Source organism: Coturnix japonica, chromosome 22 (assembly GCF_001577835.2).
Source record: "Coturnix japonica isolate 7356 chromosome 22, Coturnix japonica 2.1, whole genome shotgun sequence".
NCBI lineage: Eukaryota > Metazoa > Chordata > Aves > Galliformes > Phasianidae > Coturnix > Coturnix japonica.
This window is the reverse complement of record NC_029537.1, coordinates 2336567-2363947: the sequence shown is the minus strand read 5'-3', so window position 1 is coordinate 2363947 and position 27381 is coordinate 2336567. Positions and strand designations below refer to the sequence as shown.

General features: G+C 45.5%; 2 protein-coding genes across 7 annotated transcripts in view; both read right to left on the bottom strand.

The window, feature by feature from the left end:
- LOXL2 (lysyl oxidase like 2) overlaps positions 1-17621 on the bottom strand; it is a 39319-nt gene extending 21698 nt beyond the window's left edge. For 2 of the 5 annotated variants that reach the window (XR_001559310.2, XM_015882904.2), the window contains exons 1-3: positions 12584-13389; positions 6481-6911; positions 4376-4551 (exon numbers count right to left, since the gene is read on the bottom strand). Coding sequence is in view for 4 of the 5 variants with exons in the window: in XM_015882904.2 (XP_015738390.1) it covers positions 4376-4551; positions 6481-6832 (528 nt within the window). In the remaining variant the exon portion in view is untranslated. Of the gene's footprint in view, positions 1-4375; positions 4552-6480; positions 6912-12583; positions 13390-13494; positions 15885-15936 lie in introns of those variants that run through there. The other 3 variants (XM_015882907.2, XM_015882906.2, XM_015882905.2) reach the window with 3 other exon arrangements.
- Positions 17622-17748: 127 nt separating this feature from the next.
- On the bottom strand, positions 17749-26527 carry ENTPD4 (ectonucleoside triphosphate diphosphohydrolase 4). 2 transcript variants are annotated; one of them, XM_015882909.2, is made up of 13 exons: positions 26400-26527; positions 25164-25274; positions 24701-24898; positions 24191-24396; positions 23195-23345; positions 23005-23108; positions 22397-22456; positions 22019-22173; positions 20667-20833; positions 20135-20459; positions 19503-19588; positions 19118-19279; positions 17749-18850 (listed from the first exon to the last, which is right to left on the bottom strand). In XM_015882909.2, exons 2-13 carry the CDS (start codon positions 25169-25171, stop codon positions 18622-18624), a joined length of 1851 nt encoding a protein of 616 aa, XP_015738395.1. In that variant the 5' UTR covers positions 25172-25274; positions 26400-26527; the 3' UTR covers positions 17749-18621. The 2 variants fall into 2 exon arrangements, with proteins under 2 accessions (XP_015738395.1, XP_015738396.1); XM_015882910.2 differs by having other exon boundaries at positions 22043-22173.
- Between the last annotated feature and the right edge of the window lie 854 nt (positions 26528-27381).

The window sequence follows — 27381 nt, the reverse complement described above, 5'->3', positions numbered from 1 at the left end:
GTCTTTGCTGAACTGCACACAATGCAAAGCAGGCTAAGGAAGGCTAACAAAGGGCAGCAGAAGTGAGGGCTGGATGGCAAGCACCAGAAACCCCTATACACACACTAACATTAACAGTAGTGAAGAAACAGAGGCTTAGAGAGGTAAACATTTACATGAAGGGGGAAAGAGCTTAAAACCTGTTGACACAAACAGGTAAACAAACATTGGGTTTTCAAACAGCGAGGATGGGGCTGGTCTCAGGCAGTGGGAACAGATCCTTGTAACACAGAGAGCATCCATTGATTTACATGGTGATATAACAGAAGAGTTCCATTTGTGCCAGGCCATAAGTAGTGTCATAGAACAGTAGGATTATTAAGATTGGAAATGAACATTAAGGTCATTGAGTCCAACCCCAACCCACCCCACCATGGTCATAAAAGTTGGAATAGACCCCTAAGATCACCAAGTCCAACCTAATCTATACCCACCATGGTCATAAAGGTTGGAAAAGACCTCTGAGATCACCAAGTCCAATCCCAACCCACCCCACCATGGTTATAAAGATTGGAAAAGACCCCTAAGATCAACAAGTCCAACCCAATCCATACCCACCATGGTCATAAAGGTTGGAAAAGACATCCAGGATTCACCAAGTCCAATTCCAACCCACCCCACCATGGTCATAAAGGTTGGAAAAGACCCCTGAGATCACCAAGTCCAACCCCAAACCATCTCACAATGGTCATAAAGGTTGGAAAAGACCCCAAGATCACCAACTCCAACCCAATCCATACCCACCATGGTCATAAAGGTTGGAAAAGACCTCCAGGATTCACCAAGTCCAATCCCAACCCATCTCACTATGGTCATAAAGGTTAGAAAAGACCCCTAAGATCATGAACCATGTCCTCATCTCCAGCCTTGCACTTAGAAGCAGCACACAGAGGCATTCTGTGTATACACCTTTACCCCCAGAGCCCAACTGATCTGGTTACAAACCCCAGACAATATAACTCAACCCATTTCCAACCTGGCACAACTGGATCCTTTGAGCCACCGGGCTTTGAAGTGAGATTTTTCTGCACCCAGAAAGGAAAAGGAGGACAGGAATAGCAGCACAGCCTGATGTGCTCTACCAGCCCTTGTCTGCCCACTGTCTGCTCCCAGGTACCACATCTATTTGGGAACACCGTGGCTGCAGCTATTCGATATATTTAGAGCACGTCCTATTTGCAGCCCTGGATGTGTGTGCATAGAGAGGAAGGGGACGGACAACAAATATTTTGCTAAGGATGTTTTGGGGGATGGCTTAAAACAAATAATAATATGCATTTATTAAAAGGAACATACTCAAGGCAGAGCTGGTTGCTGTGGTCTCTGCAGTGCTGTCACAGGTGGGTTTGTGTGTGTTTGGACAACGTGCTGCTCTCATCCTGCTCCCAACACAAGGGATATCTCAGTTCCCAGCTCCTTTGTGGGGCTTTCAGCTGTGTCATCCCTAAGAGCATCCCCTGCCCCATCTACACAGCAGCCATAGAGCTGGACCTGGAGACGCTGTTATGAACAAAGCAGGTGCTGTGCTCTGCCCTCCTGTTGTATTCCCAATAACTCCCAAATGTGAACACAAGCACGCAAACCTGGGAGCTTTTACTCCAAGAAATACAAGCTTAAGTCAACTCCCCATGTTATTCCAACCATAATTGGCCCACATGGTGTTGGATGAGCTGATGCCTGCATGGAGGAGCACAGGTCCTCCTGTTCCTACAGCTGTACAGCCTTTACACTCAGAGTAAAGCAAGGCTAAGCCACAAGCCTTGCCCTCACCATAAATGAGAAGCTGTCTGCATACTTAGTCTATGTATTTTAAAGAGGAGGGGGAAAAGCAGCTCTGAAATGCATCGTGTTATTGCACCAGCTTGCATGGAGCAAGCACTACCAAGGTGGACAATGCATCCACCACCCTCCAAGAAATGGAGGGCTAAATGAAATGAACAAGGCTAAAAGCCTCAGCATCTGCTGAAAGCATCAAGCACAAAGAATGGGACTTCGCCCTTCAGCAAGAGGCTGATGGATTGATTGCAGAGCTGCCCTAAGCTCAGTCCTTATAAACCTCCTCCTGCCCATCTGCTGCCTCTGTGCCTCAGATCTCCCACCACTGCATTGAACCCAGGGAGCAGAAATGGAAAGGCTCAGGAACAGGAAGAGGTGTGATGTAACCCTCCAAGCATGAGTTGTGATGGGAAAAGATCCGGCTGAGCATACATACACATTATATATATATATATATATATACATATATATATATATATTTAAGCCAAATGGCTTCTGGTGATGGAAAGTTTCATCCTATACCACTTATCTACAGCATTTCCAAACTGGGGAATGAAGGCATGAATAACGTCCAATAAAAATAAGCTCTGCTCGAGGGCTCTTGTGTTGCTTTTAAGAGTGTGCAAAAACCGGATTTTAGGAAGTGGGGCCAGATTTGAGCAAACATCAGTTTTTGCACAGCCCCTCCGAGCTGGAGCGGAGTCAGAATGAAGTCAGATGTTGCCTTATAGCTGCTGGCTTCCCCCGTTAAACCTTGGCAGCCCCACAGAAAGTAGCACTGAAGGGCTTGAAGTCAATTCCCATATGATTTGATTCCAATCTAATGGGGAAGCATCCATTGGGCAAACATAGGGACCCAGCAGCTCCCAGAACGATGACGTTTCCCCCATTGAATGCAAGCTATGGCATGCAGAATTCCCAGGCATGTTGGAGAAGCTTTCAAGCTTGTGTTCACATCAGCCTTTTGACCTCGCTGTTTAGTGGTTTGTGACCCTATGAGTAACCCTTCTCATCGTCTCTGACTCCCAACTATGCCACAGCAGCTGCTAATGAGATAAAGCAAACACAGAGAAGGGAGGGAAAGCTGGAAGGGGGGGTGGAAAACCTGAAGCATTTGACAGCTAGCTGTGAGTGAGATGTGCCTCCACAAAGGCATCTGAAAAATTCATAGCACATCACCTTTAGCCTTAATCCTGCAGCATTAAAACCAGCAGTATAAAGAACCCTTCAGCTCCCTGTGACTTCAGAGGGACATGAGAAAACTCTCTATTCACTCCATTGCCTTTGGTTACCAGTGCTCCTCACCCACAGCTGGGAACGCAATTCACCCACTTATTATAGTGGTGAATACCTTCACCCATGCCCAACTCCTAGGTCGTGGAGAATACAACTCACCCAAACCTATTTCCCCTATGGCTTCAGCCCTATGAACTGCTCCGATCTCATGACTCATCCTCTTTATCTTACATGAAGCTCAACACCCACGCAAGCATCAGCACAACCAGTTCTCGGTCACCCCAATGTGTTCTACTCATTAATCAACCTCCAGTGCTTAGCTAATGGAAAAGCAGAGCCCTCCCCAGCCTTTATGATGAATACACAAAGCATCTCAGTCTGATGCGACCTCCGTCTAGACTAAAGCATCCTTTCTTCCAGGCCTCTCTTTGGAGGATTCAATGTGGCTTTAGGAAAGCAGACATCTGCCAAAGCCATCACTGATGTTCTATGAGCTCGCCTCGTTCCCTAAGCAACTGCTTGGGGCCATTGGGATCCCTTTGGAAGGCCTTCCATCCCCTCCATAGCCAAGGGAAGCCAGGTCAAAGCAAGCAGAATTTCACAGCCTTCCATCCATCCATCAGTGACTACAAAGCAATGCTAGAATAATTTTGCTTCGGATGGCAAACAGAGCCAAGATTCAGCCACATATATCACACTGTGGCTTATGTGATGTACCCTGGATTCCCTCCCTGCTTAAAACAAGGTTTGACTCTGGTTTGTGAAGTTCTTCTGATACGTTTTGCACACTGAAACAAGGGAGCAGTTGGTTGAGTCACCACAAATATTTTCCAACCTGAACATTCGAAAGAGCAAATGTGTTGTTTTTTTTCCCCCTCTGATGAGCTCAGCTCAGCTTCTTTCCAGCCCAGCATTCCCCCATCATTTCTTAGCTAACCGGACCAAAAACCCTCTCATATTGGAAACCCATCCCTCCCATATCATAAACCCAACCCAAGCCCATGTTCGTAAGCCCTATTTGCTCCAAACCCTACCACAATGCTACACCAATGACCTCCAGTTTGCTCCCAATACCCAAAGGGAGCCACAAGGGGAAAGAAAACTTAACAACTCGGTGCTATGGACCAACAAAGCCACATAAGGAGAAGCTTATGGGTACAGCAAGCATTCTGCTCACCTATTTTTTCCCATAGAAATACAGTAAAAAGAAGCACTGTCGAGTGTTTGCTCTCACCATAGGGTGCAGCTCTGATAACCTACAACACATAGAAGACACCTCCAAAGACGACTTGACCACCATCCTGGTATTTTAAAGCCTATTTACCTCTATTTGGTTGAGCAATGAGTTGTCAAACTTGAAGCCAGGGATTCTCTTCTCACTGCAGACCACTCCCACGTCCTCAGTGTGTTTGCAATCTGTCACCCCCCATCCATTGGAGGTGCAGGCTGCCAGCGTGGTCTCCTTGCCATTGCAGTGGACATTGTCCATCCAAATTTTCCCTAAAGGGGAAATAAAACAGAGATGAGACTCAGAAAGATGTAGATCTCGATTGCACTCATCAGGGCTTTGGCTGATTGGACTCTGCCCTCTAATCACACCAAATCACCTTCTGTATTTAAGGCTTCTCTTCACATTCTTTCTCATCAAACCCTCATTAAATCTCTCCTATGAGAGCTGCTCCAAGCTTTGATTAAATGCCCTAACAATTTAAAGGCAAATTCTTGCAAAAGATTTAACAAAACACTGTTGATTGAAACCTCCTGTTATTCATGAGCTCCTTGAAAAACCAATGACCTGGATCTACTTACATTTACTCTTTTCTCCCCAGCAAAAAGCACTTGCACATCCATGTGCACACATCTATATTGTATTAAAACTAATTAAGTCCTTCAGAGCTGACTGATAGATGGACAAAAACTTATAAGTGCCACTCCAAGAACTTGAGGTCATATTTCCCAAACAAAGAACCAACAGCACCTTCAAGACTCCCCTTTAGCAACTATTCACAATCCCTTTGGAAACGTGATGGGAATGTATTACTCCCCTATGATTTATCCCCTAAGCTCCAAGGAGCAACGACCAACTATACCCATATTTTAGGGTCCACAAAGCTTTTGCTTGTCTGAAGGATATATCCTTTGTGTAGAAGGGATTGCTCAACCTTCAGAGCCATGATGAGATTTTGTAAGAGCAGCCAGAGCTGTTTCCCTTGGCTTTCCCATCTTTGTTCCAGCAGCCATAACACTCAGTTGGTTCAACACCAGCCAGCTGATGGATCTGCCACAGCCCTCCTCATACACCCCAAACATTAAGTCCATTGAGTCCTTCCTGACCTAGGAAGGCACAGTTCCCTTTACACAGGCTCTCTGCACCAGGATTTACCCCCTGAATCGGATGGCAATGATTTTCTGGCTTGTTTTCCAACATCATGGACTCTTTTTCTCTCTCTCTCTCAGAAATCTCCTCCATTCCAAAAGCCAAAATCCACATATTGGGACAACATTCCAGGTTTCATGTTTCACTCAAGTCAACGTTAAGGCTTAATAGGCAATTTTATAGGTGCGAGCACTAACGAGCAGTGCTAAGTAACAGACATACAGCACGTTTATCCCTGCTGGAGTGGAAATAATCTGTCTGTGGGTTACATCAACAGTGTGCCAGGCCTTAATGTTTGGAGGAAGAAACTCTCCGCCGGCCAGTATTTAACTAACAGCATAGTAAAAGACCATTAAACAAAGCTGTTGAGTTGCATACTCTCACAGAGCTACTCTACCTCAAGCATTGCTATTTTGAGGGTTTATTACTGTCTATAAAAAGGAAAGATCCAACTTTCCAAGTTGTAATTGCCCGCACAACCTTCACGTGCTATTTCAGGGATCACAATAGAAGCGATGTGCAGCTTGGGTCGGGGGTGAATAGCTCTTCCTCACCACGACCAGCTTGGAGAATCCCTAAACACAGTCTTATATAGGACACAAAGCATACATATCCCTTTGGGGTTTTACAGGCTACTCTGTGTTGCAGAACCATGTATGCTTCTCTGGAGGGGATAACAAGAGGAAACAGAACTGCATGGCATCACAGAGGTCTATTTAGACCTTATTTAATTATCTATTTAGAGCCCAAATAATTCATGGGGAAAAGAAGGACAGGACGAAGGAGTGTTTAGAGGCCCTGTTTGACTCACTGCATGGCAATGGAAGCATGAAGAGGGAGATAACTACCTGCAAGTTGCATCTGTAGTTGCAGATTCCCTTTTCAATAGGCTGGAGATCTTCCTACCTTTATCCCTTGCTAGAGCTCATACATCAAGACCAGCTCCTTCAGCTCTTTGGTCCTACATCCTCAAATCTGACCATCAAGTCAAGAATTATTAGGGTTGGAGAGGCAGCTAAGCACGATGCTGTATCTCTGGTAGCTCAACTTACCTTCTCCTTTCCCATATTTTGAGCTTGGTAGCCAGGACACTGCCTCCACGTAGCCCAACTCCCTACAAATCACATGTGCAGCGTGGATGGAGAAGTCATCATCGCACACCGTGCCCCACTCGCCGCTGTAGAACACCTCAACTCGGCCTTCGTTGTGTTTCCTCTTCTGCCCTGCGAGCCGTAGTTGGATTTTAGGAACATCTGCTGGCCTCTGGGGGGGCTGATAGACTTGTGGGGGTGGCTCAGGGTAACCAGGGAGGTAGGGCCAGTGTTCATACTGGGCAAGGCTCAGGGAGACGAAGAACAGCACGATGAAACAGTGGTTATGGTTAAAGCCCAGGAATCCTTCCATTTTCAGTGCTCACAGTTCTCAGAGCCAAAGTGTTGGTCTGCAGCTGTTGGTCAGTGCAGGTAGGTGCTGCACGGCTGTCCTGGAATGAAATGAAAGGGTGAGTAAGGCTTGGTAAGGACATGGACTTCATTCCCCTTGCTTCAGAAGGGGGTAAACCTATAGAAGACACTATACCCAATGATTTGACTCATGAGGTGGCAGAAGAAAATAAGAAGAAACCTATGAAAACCACTTGCAAAAGCCAGATTGCTTTGGCTGGAGAATATTTTTTTCCAGGGCAACATTCTACGGGTCAAAAATGGAAGCAAATAGGATTTTCCTATCCCTCTGCAAATCCAGTTGTTCAGTATTTGCAGCACGGAGCTACATGGTTTAGTAGGGATGGCAATGTGATCTTAGAGCTCTTCCCCAACCTTAATGATTCAGCATAGTGCAAGACACTCAACTAGGATGGAAATAAACATTTCCTCCCCCAATATTCCCCTTAACAAAAAGAGCTCAATCCATCACTTAAACAATGGGATAACTAAAAGGGCAATGAAACATAATACGGTGTGGTCAGAAGCGATGTATTTCTATTGAAGTCCATCTTCCTAATACGATGATAGAAGGCTTATTTCTGCCACTGCACATCATTTCCTCTGCAGAAAAGAATAGCAATCTCATTTGGCCTTGCCTAATGCTAACGATCCCCAGGGTTTGCTTGCTAAATCAGGTCTGGGGTTCCCTCGTCCCACAGCATAGCAAACCAGCCATTGAAAGTATGAACCAGCATATGGCTCATCAGAGGAATTTATCCAGATCCTATGAACAGTTTAAAGCCTGGTCATTTTCTGCCCACTTCACATGTTATTTCCCAGCACGCAGAGTGGTCGATGAGCACACGTGGGGGCTGATGGTTGAATAGTTTCCAAATGAAGCAATGCCACAACGCAGTGGGGAAAAAGCTCCCCAGCCTTTAAAGCTCTGTTATTTCCTGGCAAATACCAAAGATTGGGCTCAAAAAAACCAGATGTGATGTAAAACCTCCAGTGGTTTTACTGGGGCTCAGCTATACCCAAAAAGGGACCAACACGACACACTAAGCAGCCTGTCAATCTAGAAAGATGCATCAGAAATCCCAAGGAGTGAGCCTGAAATTCAGGATGCTGTTAAATCTCAGTCTACTACCCAACCTCAGCCAGGGCTCTGCCTCAGTTTCCCCCTGCATTCCATAGGGCTGGTAGCAATGAGCACCCTCTGATGTGCTGGGGATGGAAGATGCTCCATAAGAGCCACAAGCATGAAATAAAGGACTTAAATAAAGGGGTTGCATTGGGCTTTGGGTAGAAGAGTGAAAAAAGCAAAGGATGGGGGACTACAATGGAGGAAAGGGGGGAATATGGGACAAATATTACTTAGACAGTAACCATTGGGTTTTGAGGAGCCAGATGCTCTCACAGTGGCCTCCCCAGACCGAGATTTGTATGATTTCAAAGAAATTCTGGCAAGCAGACAAGGTATTTTTCCAATTTCTGCAGGTCAGGAGGTGAGGTTAAAAGGAATGGAAGCAAACCCTGCCCCTGTGTCAGACAGAGAGGAAGGAAACACAATGCTTTCACAAGGCTGCTCTCCTCCGGCAGGAAACAAAGTGGATTTCCCAAAGCAAGTGCAGTCTGCAGAGCAGGAGACGTGTTCTGCAAAACTAAAAGGCTCTTCTGAGCCGATGCACATCAGTGCTGTCAGGCATCAATACCCACCAGCATGGATTTCAAAGGGAAACCTCTCACAATGTGTGTCATGGATGCAGGATGGGCTCCAGCCCAGAGGATAAACACGTGGGCAGAGCAGTTGTCGCGAACAGGAAAACGATTTCCAAGTAACCCCCTTAGATCATAGCACTGAGAAATAACATATGTTAGTTATAAGTAAAAATACCAAAGGGGGGAGACAACAAGCCCGATGGTCTTTGGGCAATCTGGTTTTCAGCTCTCATCTTTAAACATCTGTTTTGCCCTACTGTGTTTTAACGCCGCTGTTGTTTCTTGCTACTGAGTAAATAGGATTTAAACAGCCTCAGCAAACGCGAAACAAAAGCTGAATTGGGTTAAAACCTCCATCTCAGTTCCTGGAGAGGGAGATTTCAACCCAACCTTAAGTGTCGTTATGGCTTTCTCTTGGCAAACGAACATCATCTGTAATCATTGGCCTTGTGGTCAAAGTCCTGGAGGACTTTATCGAGAGATAAAGGCACACTGCCATAATTAATTAAGAGGAGATGCCCAGTTCCCACCTTTTGGGAATAGCTCCAGCTCACAGGGCTGCATCCAATTCAAACCAAAACTCCTGGGTCATTTCAGTGGAGGATTGCAGCCAAAAGACACAATGGTTTGGGGGAAACCATTTGGAGGCAGGATGTAATGGTTACCAGCTGAGCTCCCTGAAGCGTTAATTAATAACACAGAGCCCTGGAAGATACCAGGGCCCTATAAGAAGTTACTGCATTGGGAGATCTCACAGTCAATGGGCACGAACCTCCAGGTTTTAATGGGTACCAACAGGCTTTAATGGGTACCAACATTACAAATATAGATCATAGCTAATTTCGCAGGTGCAACGCTTGCACTTGGCAAAACCTCATCAGGTCAGCACCCTGGGAGCACTAAAAGCCAACTGCAGGATAATTTGCTTTTGTTTCCCAAACCTTAAAGGCTTTCAGAGCCATGCAAAGCTACAAAACCCCTGTTTACTGCAGCACTTAAGAAAATCTAGGGAGGATGGAGAGATCTCCTGCTCCGTATTGGAAAGAAAAAGTATTTTAACAACTCTGTATGTGTGCAATCCTGAACATTCCAAGGGGAATGACTTAGGGGCACACAGCTCATGCATCGCCCCATCTCCATTTGGATCTTTTGAGGCAGAGCCCAGAAAAACCAGCCTGAAATCTGCCTTCTAATCCCACTGAATCTGTGCATCTCAGAGGAATTCTCCCTAAGACCAGAACAACAGCATTTGCACACACAGTCCAGGAGACAACACTACAGTGTGTACTAGCAACCACAGCCTGCTTCCCTTCAGGTCATGTTACCATCCTAAATAGCTGCACATTCAAACATTAAGTGACAAATCTTCCCCAGTGCTTGCATCGCCCCAGCACTCTCACACCTTGCAAACCCAGAGCTCTTGTTCATTGAAGGGCTGAAGCCATGATGTCAGAAAGAGCAGAATCCTACTGAAATACCAGAGAGCTGCACACGCTGAGCTCCCTAAGAACAAACCCAGGGTTGGGTTTGCAGGATGTCTGCTTTGTGCTGGCTATTTCCTTTGCTTTAGGGTTCATCCCTCCCCTCACATCCTCTACCAGCCCTCCAGACTCGTTAATGACATAATCCTAGAAGTATCTCACTTGGTTTCCCCATTCAGAAGAATCCAAGACTGAGCATTAATAACTTATTGAATAAAGAAGCCAGGAAAATACTCCGGGTCTCCTGGCTCCTGTACATCAGGCCATGACATCGTGATGGAGACTCCTTAAGTTGTAATTTAAGGCTTCAGGGCACGCTCCTGCAAGCTGCTGACTCAGCCCTTTGCAAGGCTCTGGTCTGAGGTCTTGAACTGATGGACACACACAGAAGCGTGCAGCAATCTCATTTCAAACTCACATTGAGCTTTTGCTTTGAGAATTCACCAGGTGACACTAATAGGCCGTTCATCTCCACACATCAAAGCCCATCCGAGCAGCTAGAATCCCTTTTTCATCTCACCGAATCAACAGAACAATAGACCAGCTCTGACAGGTCCAGCTTCCCCTCTTCCCTCCTGATCCAGCAACAAAAGGGAAGTCTCGAGTGGTTGATTTGGGACTGCAGAGCCAGCAATGCTCTGATTCATATGACATGGAGCATCCATTGGAAAGAAAGGACGATTACACCCTGAGCACAGCTCTGAGACATGGCCAGGAGCACTGCACGCTGATATCCGGCCATCTGAAATACTGCTCACTGCATTTCCAATTCCATACATCATTCTCCAGTCACACACCCCATTGCAAGCACGGTGATAGGGCGGTAATGGGATCTCCCATTGGGGAAGCAGTCATCCAGCCAATGGGTAACTCACATTGGCCTCTCCAGTCCCATTAAAGTGAATGGAAACGTCACCACTCACTTTGATAAGACCTGAGATGTATTATCCCTTTATTCCAAGGGACAGATTGACTGGGATGGCCAGAAAATCATCTTTCAGGAGTTAACAGTGGACACTTTTAACTCCTAGGGACCCTCAACCATCATTCAGGTTGACTTCACTGTAATTCACCCTAAAGCAAAGCAGAACAACATATAGAGATACTGATGTACCCTGTGAAGATGGGGTGGCCTCCTTGGGGATGCCAAGGGTTTAATGGGTCCACCCACTGAAGCTGCCATCACTGACATCACTTTGTGCTTCTAAGCAGCACCAATGGCATTAGGAAACAGATCAGGAGGAGAAAGGATGAAAGGTTAGAGAAGGAATTAGTAGTACAGGAGGGTAAAGTCAGTGATGTTTGGGGTCAACCTATTGAACATCAGTGAGCACTTGGAGGTCCCTGCTTCACTTACAAAAGGACAGAACTGGAAGTAGAATACATCCCTGCTCTATTAGAAGAGACCAGACCAAGACATTGTCCTCCACTGTACCACCACCCCTTCAATCCTTACACAAAGGCAAATATGAGGTTTCCCTCTGCATTACAGCAGCTCATCCAATGCTTCATTTCATGTCTTCTAACTGCACTCTGCTTCCAACCCAAGAAATTCAACCCCTGCGGGTGGTTCAATGCAGAAACCAGCAAGCAGCAACCCCTACAGCAGATTATTTGCAGTCCTTGTTCAGTACCAGCCTGAAAGCAGCTCAATGCCACAGTCATGAGCCGATTAGAGATGCTAACCAGGTTTCCTACTATTGTTCCCAGGCAGATAAAGTGGGGTCTTCCTGCACAACGTGCTGCCTTATACTGGGTTTTAAACCTCTCTCCCCCTCCCACAATAACATCTTCCTAATCTAAAGGACAACAATTCACCTAAAAGAAGGCAGAATCATTCCAGAAACAGCCCCAAGTTTCTCTGCTTCAGCTTTCCAGGTGGATATCACTGCAGACCTTGAAACCTGGTGATAAAACAACCTAACTAATGGAAACCGCCAGTAGGCAGCTTTGCAAACGGCTGTAGATCCCAAGCATGACCACAGCAAAGTTTCTTATCTACGGATCTATCCGTTCTGCGCCTTGTGCCAATGGGAAACATCTGCACCAAAGATGCTTTTTCCACTGAAAGCACAGCATTCAAAGGGGAGAATTCAAACTGCTTGTAGCTGGCAACGTTTACACGGCGCCCATGGCATGCACTGCAGCTTTCTGCTTTAAATCAAGCAGATTGTAATAACCTCAGAGAATACGCGCTGCCTCAACTTGCAGGCAGCCTGCAACATGTCTTTTTTTTGCTCTCCTGCGTGCAAGCAAAGGGGAGAATAACTTGCTCACAACATCTTTGCACAGTGACGCTGCTGCGCCCTGTGTCATCCCTCCCTAATCAAGGAGAGAGGAACGAGTGGAATCATATGCCTTATTGCCAGCTCGTTAAGGCAAAACGCTGCACCACAGTGATGGGAGAGAAGGAAAACAAAGAGGAAAGAGAAGAGGAGAAGTCGAACTTTCAGCACGGGAGGGTTAGGAAAGGTTTAACTCATCAGCTCCTTCCTCCCCAGAGAGGACGGGTGAGAGCACTGCGTTACCTTGGGGTTAGTGGTAGGTTGTGCTGGGGGTGACCTCGGTGTTGAAGTTCTCCTTTTAGGGTTGAGCTGTCCGAGTGGTCCCCCTCCGTGCTGGGAAATATCCCGCAGCCAGAGGAATACGCTGCAAGGAGCTGCTCCTTCCTGCCAAATTTCACTGGAGTTCACCAAGCAAACCCCTCCCAAGACCCAACCCCTTCAGCCTCGGCTCATAGCGGGTGATATCATGGGTTGTCCTGTAATCTGAGCACAAGCTTTGCAAACAGGAGGGAAACAGGGGGGGGGAAATCCAGGCAGGACTGCAGGGAAGGAGGTGGGATAGGAATCCGAATAGCACATCCTTTACAACCAGCCAGATCCGTGCCAAGAGTTACCCCAAACCCCTCAGCATCCTGATACTAAAGGCGATTCTCCATTCATAAGCAAAATCAAGCATTCTTCCAATTGTAAAAACAACAAGAAAAGCAGAGCTTTGCAAATCCATTCCATAGAGAACACCTTGAAATGATGTTTTCTGACCCAAGTGAGTTCTGAAACGTCAGCGTTTCCCAACAAATGGAAACGTATTTTCTTCCTCAGCTTCGGCCACGTATATTTGAACCTGGGTGTTTAATGGGATTTCCAAACAAGTCAGCAGAAAGTTGATAGGCACAAAGGTATTCACAAAAGCTAACTTGAGGAGGAACGTCCCCATTCAGTTCAGTGCATCCATAGATGAAATATAACATTTTTAAAGGACTTTCTAGAGTACCATTTTTAGTGCTTTATCTCCATCTCTGGGTATGTTTCCAATGATTTAACACCAAACTCTACAAGGACACATCTGCCATCAGACTTACCCCTTCTCCCAGGTTTCCCCATTGCTTTTAATCACCATCTACCCCTCCTGCTCAGATCATAGCCCCATTTCTCACCCTAATCTGCATTAGCCATCGCTCCCAGCTGCTCAGGCACTGATGTGCAGGGCTCTCCAATCTATGATGCCACCATGTATTGGAAAAGGATGGGCACCAGCATTGGAGGAACCTGAAATGTGCTGAGAAAAGAAAAGAATCATAGGTTATCCCCAGTTGGAAGGAACCCATAAGGGTCACTGAGACCAAGTCCTGGAAGCTGGACTGGAAGTGAATTGCAGCAATATGGAATTTAAGCATAGGCATCATGGATTAAACCAACAACACTGGAGAAACTCAACCAGAAGAATCCTTCCTGCTCCCTATTTTGTCAACTCTTAGTTGAATGGATTGGTCCATAACTGAGAATCATAGCATGGCTTGGATCAGGAGGGACCTCAAAGACTCAACCCAATAGACAAATGGTCCCATTACTTACTGGCAAGGCAGAATCTGAGATGAAAACCACCACAACACGGGCAAGGAGATGCCAACCACGTCCCCATGAGCTGGCAGGGCAGCCCTCCAATGTCAATCACACTGTTAAATAAATATTATGGGGTTGGACTTGATGATCCCCAATGGTCTGGTGCAGTTCTCCTATAATTCTATGACTATAAAGAGGATAATTGATTTCTAGGTACAACTCATGGAGAATATCAAGACATCACGGTAGGAAACCACTCAGAGCTTTGCTCTACTTCCCAAGGAAGCCAACAGCAGCTGTCAATGGGAGTGACCCACGGCGCCTTGATTTCCCTGTAGCAAAAATGATGCAAATTGCCATTAGAGCACCAGCTGATGGGTCAAAACCCAAAGACACCAGGAGCAAAATGCTTCATAGCAGAAGCAGCACCAAACAGAACTGCTTCAGACCAGCAGGAAGCTGAAAGCAATTGGGCCAGAGGAAGGAATGTGTGAACGTCTGCTGATTGGGGTATGGAGAAACATGACAGCCTGCAGGAGGAATGCTCTCTGGATGCCCGGGTCGGGTAAGGATACGAGCAGAAAATGCCATGCAAGCTTCCAGCTGATGGAAGCGCTTGTGGGTTGCATAAAGGGAAGCATTGGGCAGGAATTCAGCAAAGCTCTTGAGCTGGATTCAGGGAAATCTGCTGCCCCCTTCATTCTGTAGAAGGTTAAGACTAGAAGGAGAGCACCCAGCACAGAGCTAACAAATAAAATAGGAAGCCTTTCAAATCACAGTCTACAGGGGTAAATGCTGCTTAGGCTGGGTTTGCATCATCTGATCACATAAACAGGAGATGAAGGAAACCACACTTAAACTTTTCCAGGTTGGAAGGGACATGCAAGGATCAGCAACTCCAAATCCTGGCTCTTTTCAAGTGAAGAACCTCTTCCTACCCAAACACAATGAATTTCAGGGCCACATCCTCAGCCTTTCCTTCTGTATCTGCTTGCATTGCACAGCTTGCCATAAGGACAAATCAAGGTTGAATTTGACCAAGTAGTCACAGTCATGGTCTGTGCTTCCAAAAAAATTAGGTATGCGCTATTAGGTTCTATAATCTCCTCTAATCGTTAGTTCTTTTTACAAGGGAAGGCTCATTACCTCCACAAGCCTCATGCTTTTACCCTGTAGACTCTCTGGAGCCATTGGTCCAAATCTCACTCAGGTCAACTCAACCTCCTAAACATACAGAGCGATATCTGGTACCTTGCAAGGTGTTAACGACACGTGGCAGCTCTCACACCCACTGGCCCTACTGGAATATTGCTGCCATGTGTAATCATAGAGGCAAAGCTTTGCTTTTGCACTCACTAGATGGGTAATAAACACCAGCAACTGTAGAGGAAAGACTTTGCAGCTCACAGTGAGGAAAAAACCAGTGAATTCTATGTAATATTTAACCCCTACTGGACTTCCTATGATGGCCCCACAAAACACAACAATTATATTCGTGCAGCAAGCAGAGGAGCTCAGAAATGAAGCTATGGCTCAATGCTTACATGACAGCTGCTGTTGCCATATAGTTGGAACAACAGAGCATCACATCGTATTTCTATCCTTTGCCTTTCAAGGAAGGTTGGGAAGAAAGATCAATTAATTCTGCAGTTCCCAACTGGAATGCAAGGTACTGGTTTTCCAAGGCCAAGGAAGACCCAAGCACAAGGCACTTTACAAGCACTTTTCATTCTCCTAATTGATCCTAATCGCTTTTGAGCGCTGATTCAAGGATTCAGCTGCTGAAATCCAGCTTTCCCCCAAGCAAAATCCTTCCCTGCACGTTGTAGGTTCTTGATGACTCTGTGCTGCTCAGCCATCCAGGAGGAGATGAGTAGAGGAGAGCGTAGAGTTCTGCCACTATAAGAACATAAAACAAGCATGAGAAGCTGAATCAAAGCATTGACAGAGTGGTGGGAAAGCAGCAAGAGCTGATCCCCCACGTGCAGAAAACAACTTCCAAAGCATAAACACAGCAAGGTGAGATGTCATCTTACCCTGAGGGATGGCAGAGGTCCTCGAGCTTACCACCCCTTCCCACTAGATGGCAAGAGTCCCCCTTCTAACAGCAAAGCATGCACTTCTGTGCATGGAGATCAAGGACCAGAGAAGGGTCTGCTGGCCCCAAGGAGCCCTGAGCTCCTCTGCCATCCTCCTGCTGAAGGATTCATTTAGTTGTGGCTGAGAATGTTACACCTAGAAGAAAACGAGGAGGGAAGAGGAACTGAAATGAATAGAATGAGGCTGTTAAGAGAGCAAAAACGGCAAAGATGCTCAAGAATGTGATATACTGGTCTCCACTACCCCTGTGTAAATGCAGCAGCTCCCTCCTCATCCTTAAAAAGCATTCTAAAGATCTTCAAACTCAGGCTAGAAAGTCATTATCATCCTCCCATTCTTAAAAGAGAGAGTGACCTAAAAAACAGCTTTAAGGACCCAGTCCCCTGAATGCTACACACATAGAAGCTAATGCACAGGGAAAGGGACACAGCAAAGCCCTCACGAGGCTCATTTTGAGCTTTCAATGAGCTTCATGCGTTATTTGGTAGCAACAATGGCAGAAACAATGGGAGAAGAACAAGGTGCCCGTGATCAAGTCACTGCTGTTGAATGTCCCCTTTGCAAAGTGCTGCAGAGGTGCAGAAAACCCTTTTGTTTCCACATTGGAGGAGCTGCAGGCTTCTTCTCCTCCTCACCCCAGGCTCTCCATCTCTCTTTCACGGACATGCTTTTGTATCCAAAACACTTCTTCCATTAGGGGCCACCTTTGGCCCTGTTTGGACATATTCCATACATGAAAAAACACACAGCAACAAGATGATGAGAGATGCATTTAAAAGGCTGCAAAGCCCAAACCTGCAGCATCATGCTCCTGCCCATTCCAGGTCACTGGGGAAGGTCAAAGAGCAGCACCCCTTGTACTTCTCTGCATTCTTACCAGCCCTAAATGCACCTGGAGAAAGGACGAGGTGAATGGGAGAAGCAGGAGAAAGAAAACAAAGCATGTTAATGCAGAAACAGACACAAACAGATAAACACGACCGTTGTGGTATGGAAACTTGAGCCTATGAAAAGGTATTGAGTGAAAACAGGCATTTCTAAAGGCTCTTAAAGGAATCATGTTTCCTCTCGTGCTTGTTGTTTAATGTAGTCTCTTTGGAGCAAGCTTGGCCAGGAGCAGGATAGGAAAAAAAAAAGGAGGAATCCTCCCCAAGTAGTTTGGAGCTGCAAAATAAAGTGGTTTTGGTCAATCTGCACCTCCTCCCTTGTGTTACAGGGCTTAAAGCCCAGCAAACAATTAAAAGCACCCCCCACACCTGCCTGGATATCACCATATCACACTCTGATACTTCCTCTCCACTTCAACATTAACCCTTTAACGCTGACCCTTGTCCAAATGGGGGCTGCATTATCTGAGCGTGCAATTAGAAGCTCTGTGCTCAGTTGGAGGCATCTCAGAAACAGGAAGCACAGGCCCCGTAACAAGCAGCAGTGTCAATTTACTGATAAGAATTATCAGCCTACGAGTGCCAAAGAGTTTATAACACAGTTCCAGATGTCAGAAGTGAGAGGTGCAGTTCCAACCTATAGTTTCTGCAGGCACCAAAAGGAAATGATAACACAACTCAAAGCATTAAGAGGCTTAGAGGAAGAAACTGCACCTTAAAGGGTAACAAAATGGAATCAACATCCCCAGCATTGAATACAGCATCTTGTCCTTCTGCACCTGCTAAAAGAGAAGACAAATATTACCAGCTGGTGAGGACAGAAGTGATTTACACTGAATAAAATACCCACACACCAAGAGGTCGTATAAATCCCACTTTTAATCATGGACAAATTTACTTTCAAGTAAAATTAACAGCTTTAAATAAAATATAAATTAACAATTCAGAGGACTTAAAAACCAAAATAAGAGACATTGTGCAGGTCTAATCTAGCAGAAACGAAAGCTTAGGCATGTTCCAGTTCTTTCCATCATACTGGAGTTTCAGGGCAGTCTCTGGATGACTACAAAAGAGAAAGAAAGGATTAAAAAGTGGTGACCTGTGCCACTATGCAGATACAGCTTCCAAGATAAAAGGGGAGACCACCGTATATAAAACAGCTGTAGAGCAGCTTATGGAAGCACAGCATTGAGTGCAAGAGGTTTTTCCTACTCCATCACAGTACTTATTATAGAATATAACATTGGAAAAGCTGATCTAAGAGATTGTTTTCTTGTTGCTTTTGAAAACCCTGCACTTCCTTTCCATTGACTGAGGAGACTCAGCATTGAGAAACCCAGCAATACGAGTCCTGGAATCTGGAAAAGCAAATAAAACTCATTCATCCCAACTAACAGAATTTCACAGTCTCACCCACAGGATGAGAATTCACACTCTCTCTTTTACCATACGTAGCTTAAGCTGCTGCTACATGCTTACTGACAGGCTTTCCTCGCCCCATTACACACCAAAGTGCATTAATTAAAAAAATAAGGAATTTTTGGCAGATATTATTTCATGAGACTAAAACAAACCGAATTCACTTCCCTGTATTTCCATAACCAAGCCTGAATCCCACACTGCGGGCAATCTGCTTCCTCAATGACTCAAAGGGAGAAAAGAAAAAGAGAAAACCCTGAGGCAAAAATGGCTTTTTGTGTAGGAAGTCCAAGAGTCGCTCTCCATCACAGCCTCTCATAAGGCTGCAGAGATCTTCTGTGGTGGGAGGCCCTCCTCCATCCAGAGGGAAGGAGATGAGCTGTTCCATAGCATTCGCCTGTGGATCCGCCTGAGCCTCAGCAGGTAAAGCAGGATGGAGAGCAGCACAATCAGAAAACAGACAAAAAACAAGTAGTGATTGTAAACAAAGGAGAAGCTCCTCCAGTGGGAGTGACTTCCACGGAAGTTTTCTTGCTGGATGTCTCTGCAAGAAAGCAAGGAGATAACATAAGTCACAAATCAAGCCTTGCTTCCATACCAAAGCAAACAGAGCCCATTATAGTAAGATGGGCTTTATCAAGATACTACTAGCCAAGCTACTTCAAACACATCCTTAGGCTGTGCATGTGTGCTGGAAGCAGCACCTTGCCTCCCTCTAACTGGAGAAAAACCCCTCATTTCCACCCCAAAACTGCCCAGATGTTGCAGAAAAGCAGCCTTAAAGGTAAACCAACCTTAAAGGTAAACCAACCTTAAAGGTAAAAACCGTGTTCGGTACAGAATGGCTCCCAGTGTCCATTGCACCTCCTTGTCATACACCTGCAGAGCTGTTTTCAAATTGCTGTAGCTTGCAGGAAAAGAGAAGCCACTGTGAAATACTTCGTATACCCAGGCAGACTTGAAACACTGGTACCTATAAAGAAAAAAAGGCATATCATCAGGCATTCAATTCCTCAGAGTCCAAAAGGGCTGAGGAGCACGTTCAGACATAAGAATAGCAGTAACTCTTATGGCTGATGCAATATTTAAGGTTATATTCACACTTCTAATGATTTCACTAAATGGACCATTTGGATGTGACCTCTCTCCTGGCAACTCTGCATGAATAGATTTGCTCTACAAACACAAATACTTACTTCAGTCTGTGGAGATCAGCATGTGATGCATAAAGACCACGGTCAAAACGTTCCCGTAGGACAGACCACTTAGTGGCACAATAATCCTTGAAGAAAAGACAAGGAAAAAAAGACTTTAACACACTTCTGCATTGAAGAAACACCATGAGGTGAGATGCTCTGTAAATAACAAAGCTGCAAACAGCATCCATTGCACTGCTACTAAGTCTGACCACACATTTCACTGCATTCTGTGTGCAGACATTTTGATCTTTACTTGGTATTCATAATTAAACCAATGATCTTAATTACGTTCTTTAGTTGTACGTCTGAAGATGAAATCTATTCTTATAGCTCTGCCAAAGCAGGTCATTATAATCCTAATAAATTCATTCTAAGAGATACTCAAGGTGTGGAACTCTCCAATATCAATCCTTTTCTGCATCCTATTTCCTTTACAGTGTATTTTATTACTACGGTTTAAAGCAGAATCTTAAAAGAACACCCAGTGAGGAAAAGAGATGATAGGTTACTACAGGACAAAAAGATTGGGATCCTTGAAGAGTTCTGCTGCAAGATTTTCAGCATAAAGTGCTTTTGTAGAGCAGCTGTTTCAAACTACAAAGAGAGCTTCCCCTGGAGAACACTTTTACCTTTGCAGCTTTGATAAATTTAGCAGCATTGTAATCCCCTCCCATGCGCAACACGTCCTCAGTGCTGTAATAGAACTCGGAGAAACCATAGAATTCACTGTTCTGAAAGTGCACAGCAGGCTGGTAGACACCATTAAGGGAGGTCTGAGTTTCATTGGTCTTATTCATGAAGGGCTGGATAAGCTCACGGCACAGATTGAAGTCTCCTGTTCCCCTTAAATACATTATCTGTCCATTCTGATGGATCTCATCCTGAGCATCTACAGGCAGGCAGGGATCGAGGTATGGGGAATCTGAAGTCATGCCAGTCTGTCTGCCCAGCAGCCTGATTAAGGAAAGCAACAGCATAAGATCAGAAACGCCAAGTTCTTGAGGTATGCAAGCATCAAAATAAGATACCCTTATTTAAAGAAACTCCAACATCACACATGGCACACTGTACAAAGTAAGTTCTACATCTACATCCCTTGACTAAACACAGCTTCTGTAACCCCTGACTTAAATATATCCCCAAGCAATTAAAGCCACTTACCCATTTTTGAGCACTGTACTGGAAAACACACTGTTCTCATATCTCTGACGTGCTGCATTCCCTCCAAAGCCAAGGAACGTTGCAACGTAGACTCTATACACATGCTCAGTTTGATGAGCATCACAGCCCAGGTTGAATTCTGCAAGCAAGTTTTTGGCAACTTCCTCCTGTCAGAACACAAGCAATAAGGTTAAATAAGAACAACATGAACCAGAACTTGAAGACGAGCACTTTGAAACAGCAAATGCCTTTGACAACTGTAAATGTTGCATCTATTTGCTTTTCACAAGTTCACATTGCTTTCTATTTGTTAGAGCAAAGCACTTTGCATTGGATGCCATTGGCACTCAAGGAAATGCACAAACCAGGAGCTGCTATGAATGACACTGATGTGATTTTCCTTCTGGGAAAAGATGAGAAGCAGCAGTCAGACTTTAAGCAGCACTGTCAGCTGTTGCCCATTCTCTGTTTAGGAACCTAGAGAGGTTTCACACCAGAACATCTGCTTTGCATTGCTCTGCATTCAGATAAAGCCACTCAACCATCACCATCAGTTGCCTGCAACTCCTCCCATCCCCAATTCACCTTTGGTTGGGGCAGTTTGTTCTCAGCCTGAATGCTTATACTTCTGTTTAGCTATACACACATATAGACCTGTAATTTCACAGGAAGAGTGTAAATATACGTATATACCTCATTACAGCAGTGCACTGAGAGGCAAACCACACAGCTTTAACACTATTCTGACTTCAGGTGTGATGTTAATGGGAGGTTACCCAATCCTAAAGCTTCAGGCACTACTCTAGAACTCAGTGGAATGCAATTAGAGCAAGTTAAATTCCCTTTAAGCCTTCTAATAAAGAGATTTGCATCCTGTAACAGATGAACCGTGATGAAGATGTAGGCGATATTTCAACAAACTGAACTGTTATCCCCATATCCTGTTAAGTCAATTTCTATCAGTCCAACTTAGGAAGGAAAAAGAAACCCAAACATCTTACAAAGGATCTTGGCAAAATAACTATAAACATTCTGGCTTTAAACTATAAAAGAGCCTCTTGGTATCACAGATTTAAAAGTTATACAAGCGTATGCACACACACAGACAAAGAAAGCAGACCCACTTAAAAGTTAGTGCTAATTGAAATCAACTTTTTGAATGAAGAAATACAAATGGAATGCTTAGCTGATGGAGGACTCATATTTGCCATCTCCTCTTGCCTTTGGCTTGGATGTGATGGAATGAAGAACAAGACTCAAAACAAAGAAATCGAGGAGGGGGGAACAAAAAGAAAAGGAATATGCATTAAAATAAACCAAGATGAAAAGAAGAAAGTTGCACAGATAATAACCTGCTGCGAAGAGGCAAAGCTTACAGTTTTAGGGACTTCGTATGCTATCTGAGTCGACACTCCACCCATGTCAAGAATACCCACTGTCCTCTTACGGAAGATAGCTTCTTTGTTTTCACTGCCTGGGATGTGCACCTCCACAACTGCTTCATCCTCTGGATAAAACAACCAAAAGCCATTGGGAAATACAGTTGGAATGGGCAGAATGTTTCTGTTTAACCTCTTTTTTAGGTAGCAATGCAGATCACCAAACTTTCACATACATATTAATCAAGCACCAGCATATGCACTATTAACTCACACCTCCACTAGAAATCAACAGTGATGGCACAACAACAGGCTTTAATCCTTCCCAAAATCCCATTCCTGGCCACTTACCATCATCTGTATGCTCAAATCTTCCAAGAACGAAGTTGATGCCAATCCATGCATACACTCCTACACAAATAAAGAAACAATGGGATGTTTCAGGAATATTCTGAATTAATACAACATATCACGTTTTATATAACGCTTCAGCATTAAACATTCCCAACACATTACTCTGTATCTTCTTTTCCAAGTCAAGATCCAATACATTAACAGCTCCATGTGTAGATTTCAGAGCAAAGCAAGGCACGTTAGCACCTAGAAATCTATTTTCTGCCTCCAGCAAACTGAGTACAACAAAACATTGCTCCTCTACAACCATTTTTACCCTTATACAGCTCTTCATGTACAAATGCTTTGTCTTATCCTCAACCTTTCCCCTCATAAAGCCAGAAAATGGACTCAAATCACTGCTAACCACAGATGAGTTATTGTCACTGCTCATTAGGAAACGTCAAGACAAGGCAGGAGATTGCAGCAGATGATTATCTCCACACCCCACCTGTTGCTATTGAGGAATTATATCTCACAACCCAACCAGCATTTCAGAAGGCATTAAATAAATTAAGGCAGTTCCCAGTTTGTAGCACAAAATCGTTATTCCAAAGCAAACCTACCTTCCTGTTTCCCTGAAATAACTTCTGCATGCGAGTCTGAAAACAGAAAGTCAAAATGCACTGGGATATCAGTGACCAAATCTTCGAGTATTGCCTTCTGCTGGCTGCAAGATAACAGATCAAGCAGTTAAAATCAGGCAGAGACACCAGGCTTGCTAATCTGTATGCAAAAATGAAGAGAGCCAATGACCTTTCGGGTAGAATCCGCATTCCTGCAGTGCACAGAATATAAAGAGGAGTCTCTTTGTGCTTTGCACGGGGCACATGTTCAGCAGCAAAGTGTAGAAGTGGGAAAATGTAATCACTGACCTTCTCGGGTGTGTTAGCAAACTCTGAGATACCTGGCAAAACAGAGAAACGTGAAAGTGAGGCAATTCAAGCTATGGGATATCCTGTTAGACAATAGGAATAACCAACCCAAGGCCAGGAATTCGACTAAGGAAATAAGCAATGAATAACTAAAGTTAATACTTAGAGGATAATTAAGTCTTAAGCAAAAATCCATAGTAGGTGTGCCGCTTTAATGCTACAGTGTGATGGAAAGGACAGTAATAATAGTGGGGAGACACAAGTCCTAGGCTGCAGCAAATGAGGACAAGCCCAAATGTAGCAGCCACAGATACAGAAACAAAGGAAGAAAATCTGCTGACCTTTGAAAGGCTTCAGGTAGGCAGGGATCTCCAGAGATGCCCTCACATCCACTGCCAACCCTTAAATAAAGGCTGGGAAGAGGTGGATCCTTGCTCCAACCCCTCTGGTCACCCAGGTGCATTGCATTGCATGCAGCTGAGCTCCCCTGGGTTGGCCCTGCCTTCCCACCAGGTGTTCCATCACCACTTCAAGCCATAACTCAGCATTTCTGCTATAATCACCTATTTAAATAATAGGTTCAAGTAACCTCATAGAAAGCAGATTATTTATTTACTAAATAAACAGAACCGAGTTAACTGACAACTGAACCAGCAACTGTCTTAGCACACACAGAAATCTCTCCTTCCTGCCCATTGGTGTCACATTCCAAGCTCTAACAATGAGCAAAACCCAAAGAAATCTGGAGTACCACCACACCAACAGCTCCTACATGTCTTTTCCCCAGATGCTTTAAGTGCTGGTTTAAGGAAAAGGCCAAGTTTGGGTACACAGCTATCTAGAAAAATCACTTCTCAAAAGCCATTTAATACAGTACCTGGTTTGATTTTCATAACCACTGGTTTTCTGTTTTTGTCCCTCATCTGTTTTATATCCAGCAGGTCGTGTGGGTTACCGTTGTGTCTTGGCCAACAATACACAAAGATCCGAGAGCCACTGCTACCACAGTCCACAACGATCCCATAGTTCAGATTGGGGTTGTTTGTATCTGTAGCTTCAGTGTCTGTTACCCGAGCAAGATACCTAGAAGCAAACTCAGCATTAACACCTTGCAATCAAACTTCATGTGTGGGTATCAACAGACTCAAAACAGTTTCCATCACAAGAAGCAGAGCTATCAGTATTACACTGTCACTCAAGTGCTGCCCATAAAAGCTGAATTACTGATAACCTGAAAGCAACTCCAATAAGGAAAGCTTCAAAAACAAAGCATGAAACCCACTCACATTTCCCCCCATTCATTTATTTTATTCACACATTGTATCAATTCATCCTTCACATCAAAACTACCTTTCTTTCCTCCCATCAGAGCCTTTATATCTCTCACCTGTGAAATCTCTTGTCCCTGGATGCACGGCCATACTTATTACGGATGACTACCAGCGAGTAATAAAGCAAAGAGACAGCAGCAGCAAGGATTCCAATCACCACGATCTGCCGCAAAGTCGTGTTGAAAATACGTGGACATCCTATTGGAGAGATGCTGAAGTGCCAAGAGGCGGGAAGCAAACAAGAAACGCCGATCCTAAAATACAAAGAGGATTCTGTGAGGCTGTGACCTGCTTTAAAGATGGTCTTTATCACCAAAAAGAAGCATGGTGAACTCTGGAATGAGACAAGGATGAATATACAAACTTCAATTGCTTCGTTCTAGCTCTGTTCTGTTCACACTGATAAGTAATCAAGACCACATTTCCGCCTTTGCATTGCAAACTAGACATGAGCTGCTGAGACACTCAGCCTTGCCCTCAAACAATATCACTATCTGACAGCTCCTATGGGATTCTTACCTTCCCATTTTGGGAGGACCAGCAGATGGGAAGCAGTCGGTGCTCCAGAATCAGCCAGTCACATCCAACCGACAAGGAACAACCATTCTCAAAGCCATTGTTCTTCCCCTCCTGAATTCAAGAACAGTAAGAGATAATTAATAATCCAGACAGCATTACAAGAAGCAGCACCAGGTTGAACAAGCAGATGCTTCCCCACCATTGTATTGCATTGGCAAAGCCATGTGCAGAGCATAGAGTGCAGGTCTGAGCTCCCCACACATCTACACACACCAGAGCACACACAGGGCCACAAAGAAGCATCTCTAACAGCAGCAGGGCTGAAAGCTGAGCAAGAGAAGAGATGACAGCCCCCAGCAACAGATACAAACATAACAGGAGGAGATAAAGGAGGAGGTGGACGTTTCAGGGCTGCACACAGACGTGCTTGGAGCGGGCAGCAGGCAGGTATAGGCCTCAAAGGTACAGGTCCCATAGGTATAGACCCCACAGGTATAGACCCCACGGGTACAGGCCCCGCAGGTACAGGCACCATAGAAGTACAGGACCCACAGGTATAGGCCCCATAGGTATAGGCCTCACAGGTACAGGCCCCATAGGTATAGGCCAGGCAGATATAGACCCCACAGGTATAGACCCCACAGGTACAGGCCCCACAGGTACAGGCCCCACAGGTGCAGGCCCCACAGGTGCAGGCCCCACAGGTGCAGGCCCCACAGGTGCAGGCCCCACAGGTGCAGGCCCCACAGGTATAAGCCCCACAGGTATAAGCCCCACAGGTACAGGCCCTACAAGTATAGACCCCATAGGTATAGACCCTACAGGCACAGGCTCTACAGGTACAGGCCTCATAGGTATAAGCCCCATTGGTACAGGCCCCACAGATATAGACCCCACAGGTACAGGCCCCATAGTTATAGGCCAGGCACATATAGGCCCCACAGGTATAGGCCCTATAGGTATAAGCCCCACAGGTATAGGCCCCACAGCTACAGGCCCTACATGTATAGGCCCCACAGCTACAGGCCCCATAGGTATAGGCCCCACAAGTACAGGCCTCACAGCCTGCAGCCCCCCACAGCCCCACCGGCGAGCAGGCCCCAAGGCCCGGCCCACTCCCTCCCTCCACACCCGCTCCCCCCAGTATCCGAAGCCCCTCCCCAAACACAGCATCATCTCCCCCACCCTCAGCTGCCCCATTTTCACCCTCACAACCCGGCCTGGCCCACCCCTCACCTCCAACCGTTCCGCCACCCCGCCGCATAGCAACCGGCCAGCGCGTCGCTTCCGGGTGTGCCGCCGGATGTGACGTAATCACACATCACAAAACGTGGCGCCGCTAATAGAAAGGGAGGGTTGCATAGGGATTCCACCGGGGGGGGGCGTGGCTACACGAAGGGGGCGTGGCTAAATGCGTTTGTGGGCGTGGCTAAGCTTTGTGGGCGTGGCTTATGAGCTTTGTGGGCGTGGCTTACGTTGTGGGCGGGGCTAAATGCATTTGTGGGCGTGGTTAACGACGAGCGTTGCTAGTGCTATGGGGGCGTGGCTAATTGATTTGTGGGCGTGGCCAAATGCTTTTGATGGCGTGGCTACACGAAGGGGGCGTGGCTAATTGATTTTGTGGGCGTGGCTAATTGCGTTGGGGGCGTGGCTAAGTAGTTTTGGGGCGTGGCTTATTGCTTTGTGGGCGTGGCTAACTGCGATTGTGATTGCTAATACTATGGGGGCGTTGCTAATTGCTTTGTGGGCGTGGCCAATAACTTTATGGGCGTGGCTTAATGCTTGGGGGCGTGGCTTAATGCTTTGGGGGCGTGGCTAAATGCTTGGGGGCGTGGCTAAGCGCAGGGTGGGCTCCAATTCAAGGCATAGGATTGATTATTAATTAATTAATTGTAATTAAATGGTAGAGAGGCTGTAGGTGTGCAAATAAAACACGGAGACCTGCAGATTTGCACGGGGGAAGCGTGTAATTGCGTGTCAGCTGCAATGCGTGTCGATATTTGTAATGCAAATTATAAGGCTGGTATGGATAGTGAAATAATCCGAGGTTTTCCTTATTGCATTCTGATGCTTTGGGGTTTTCTTGTTATCACCCACCCTAAAGCTTTGTTAAAGAGGTGGGAAATTGCTCCCCAAAGTGCATTAGGATGAAAGCAGAGCGGTGCTGAGCTCTGCCACCGAGAGGCAGTAGTGTATCCATAGCGCTGCAGACATTGGA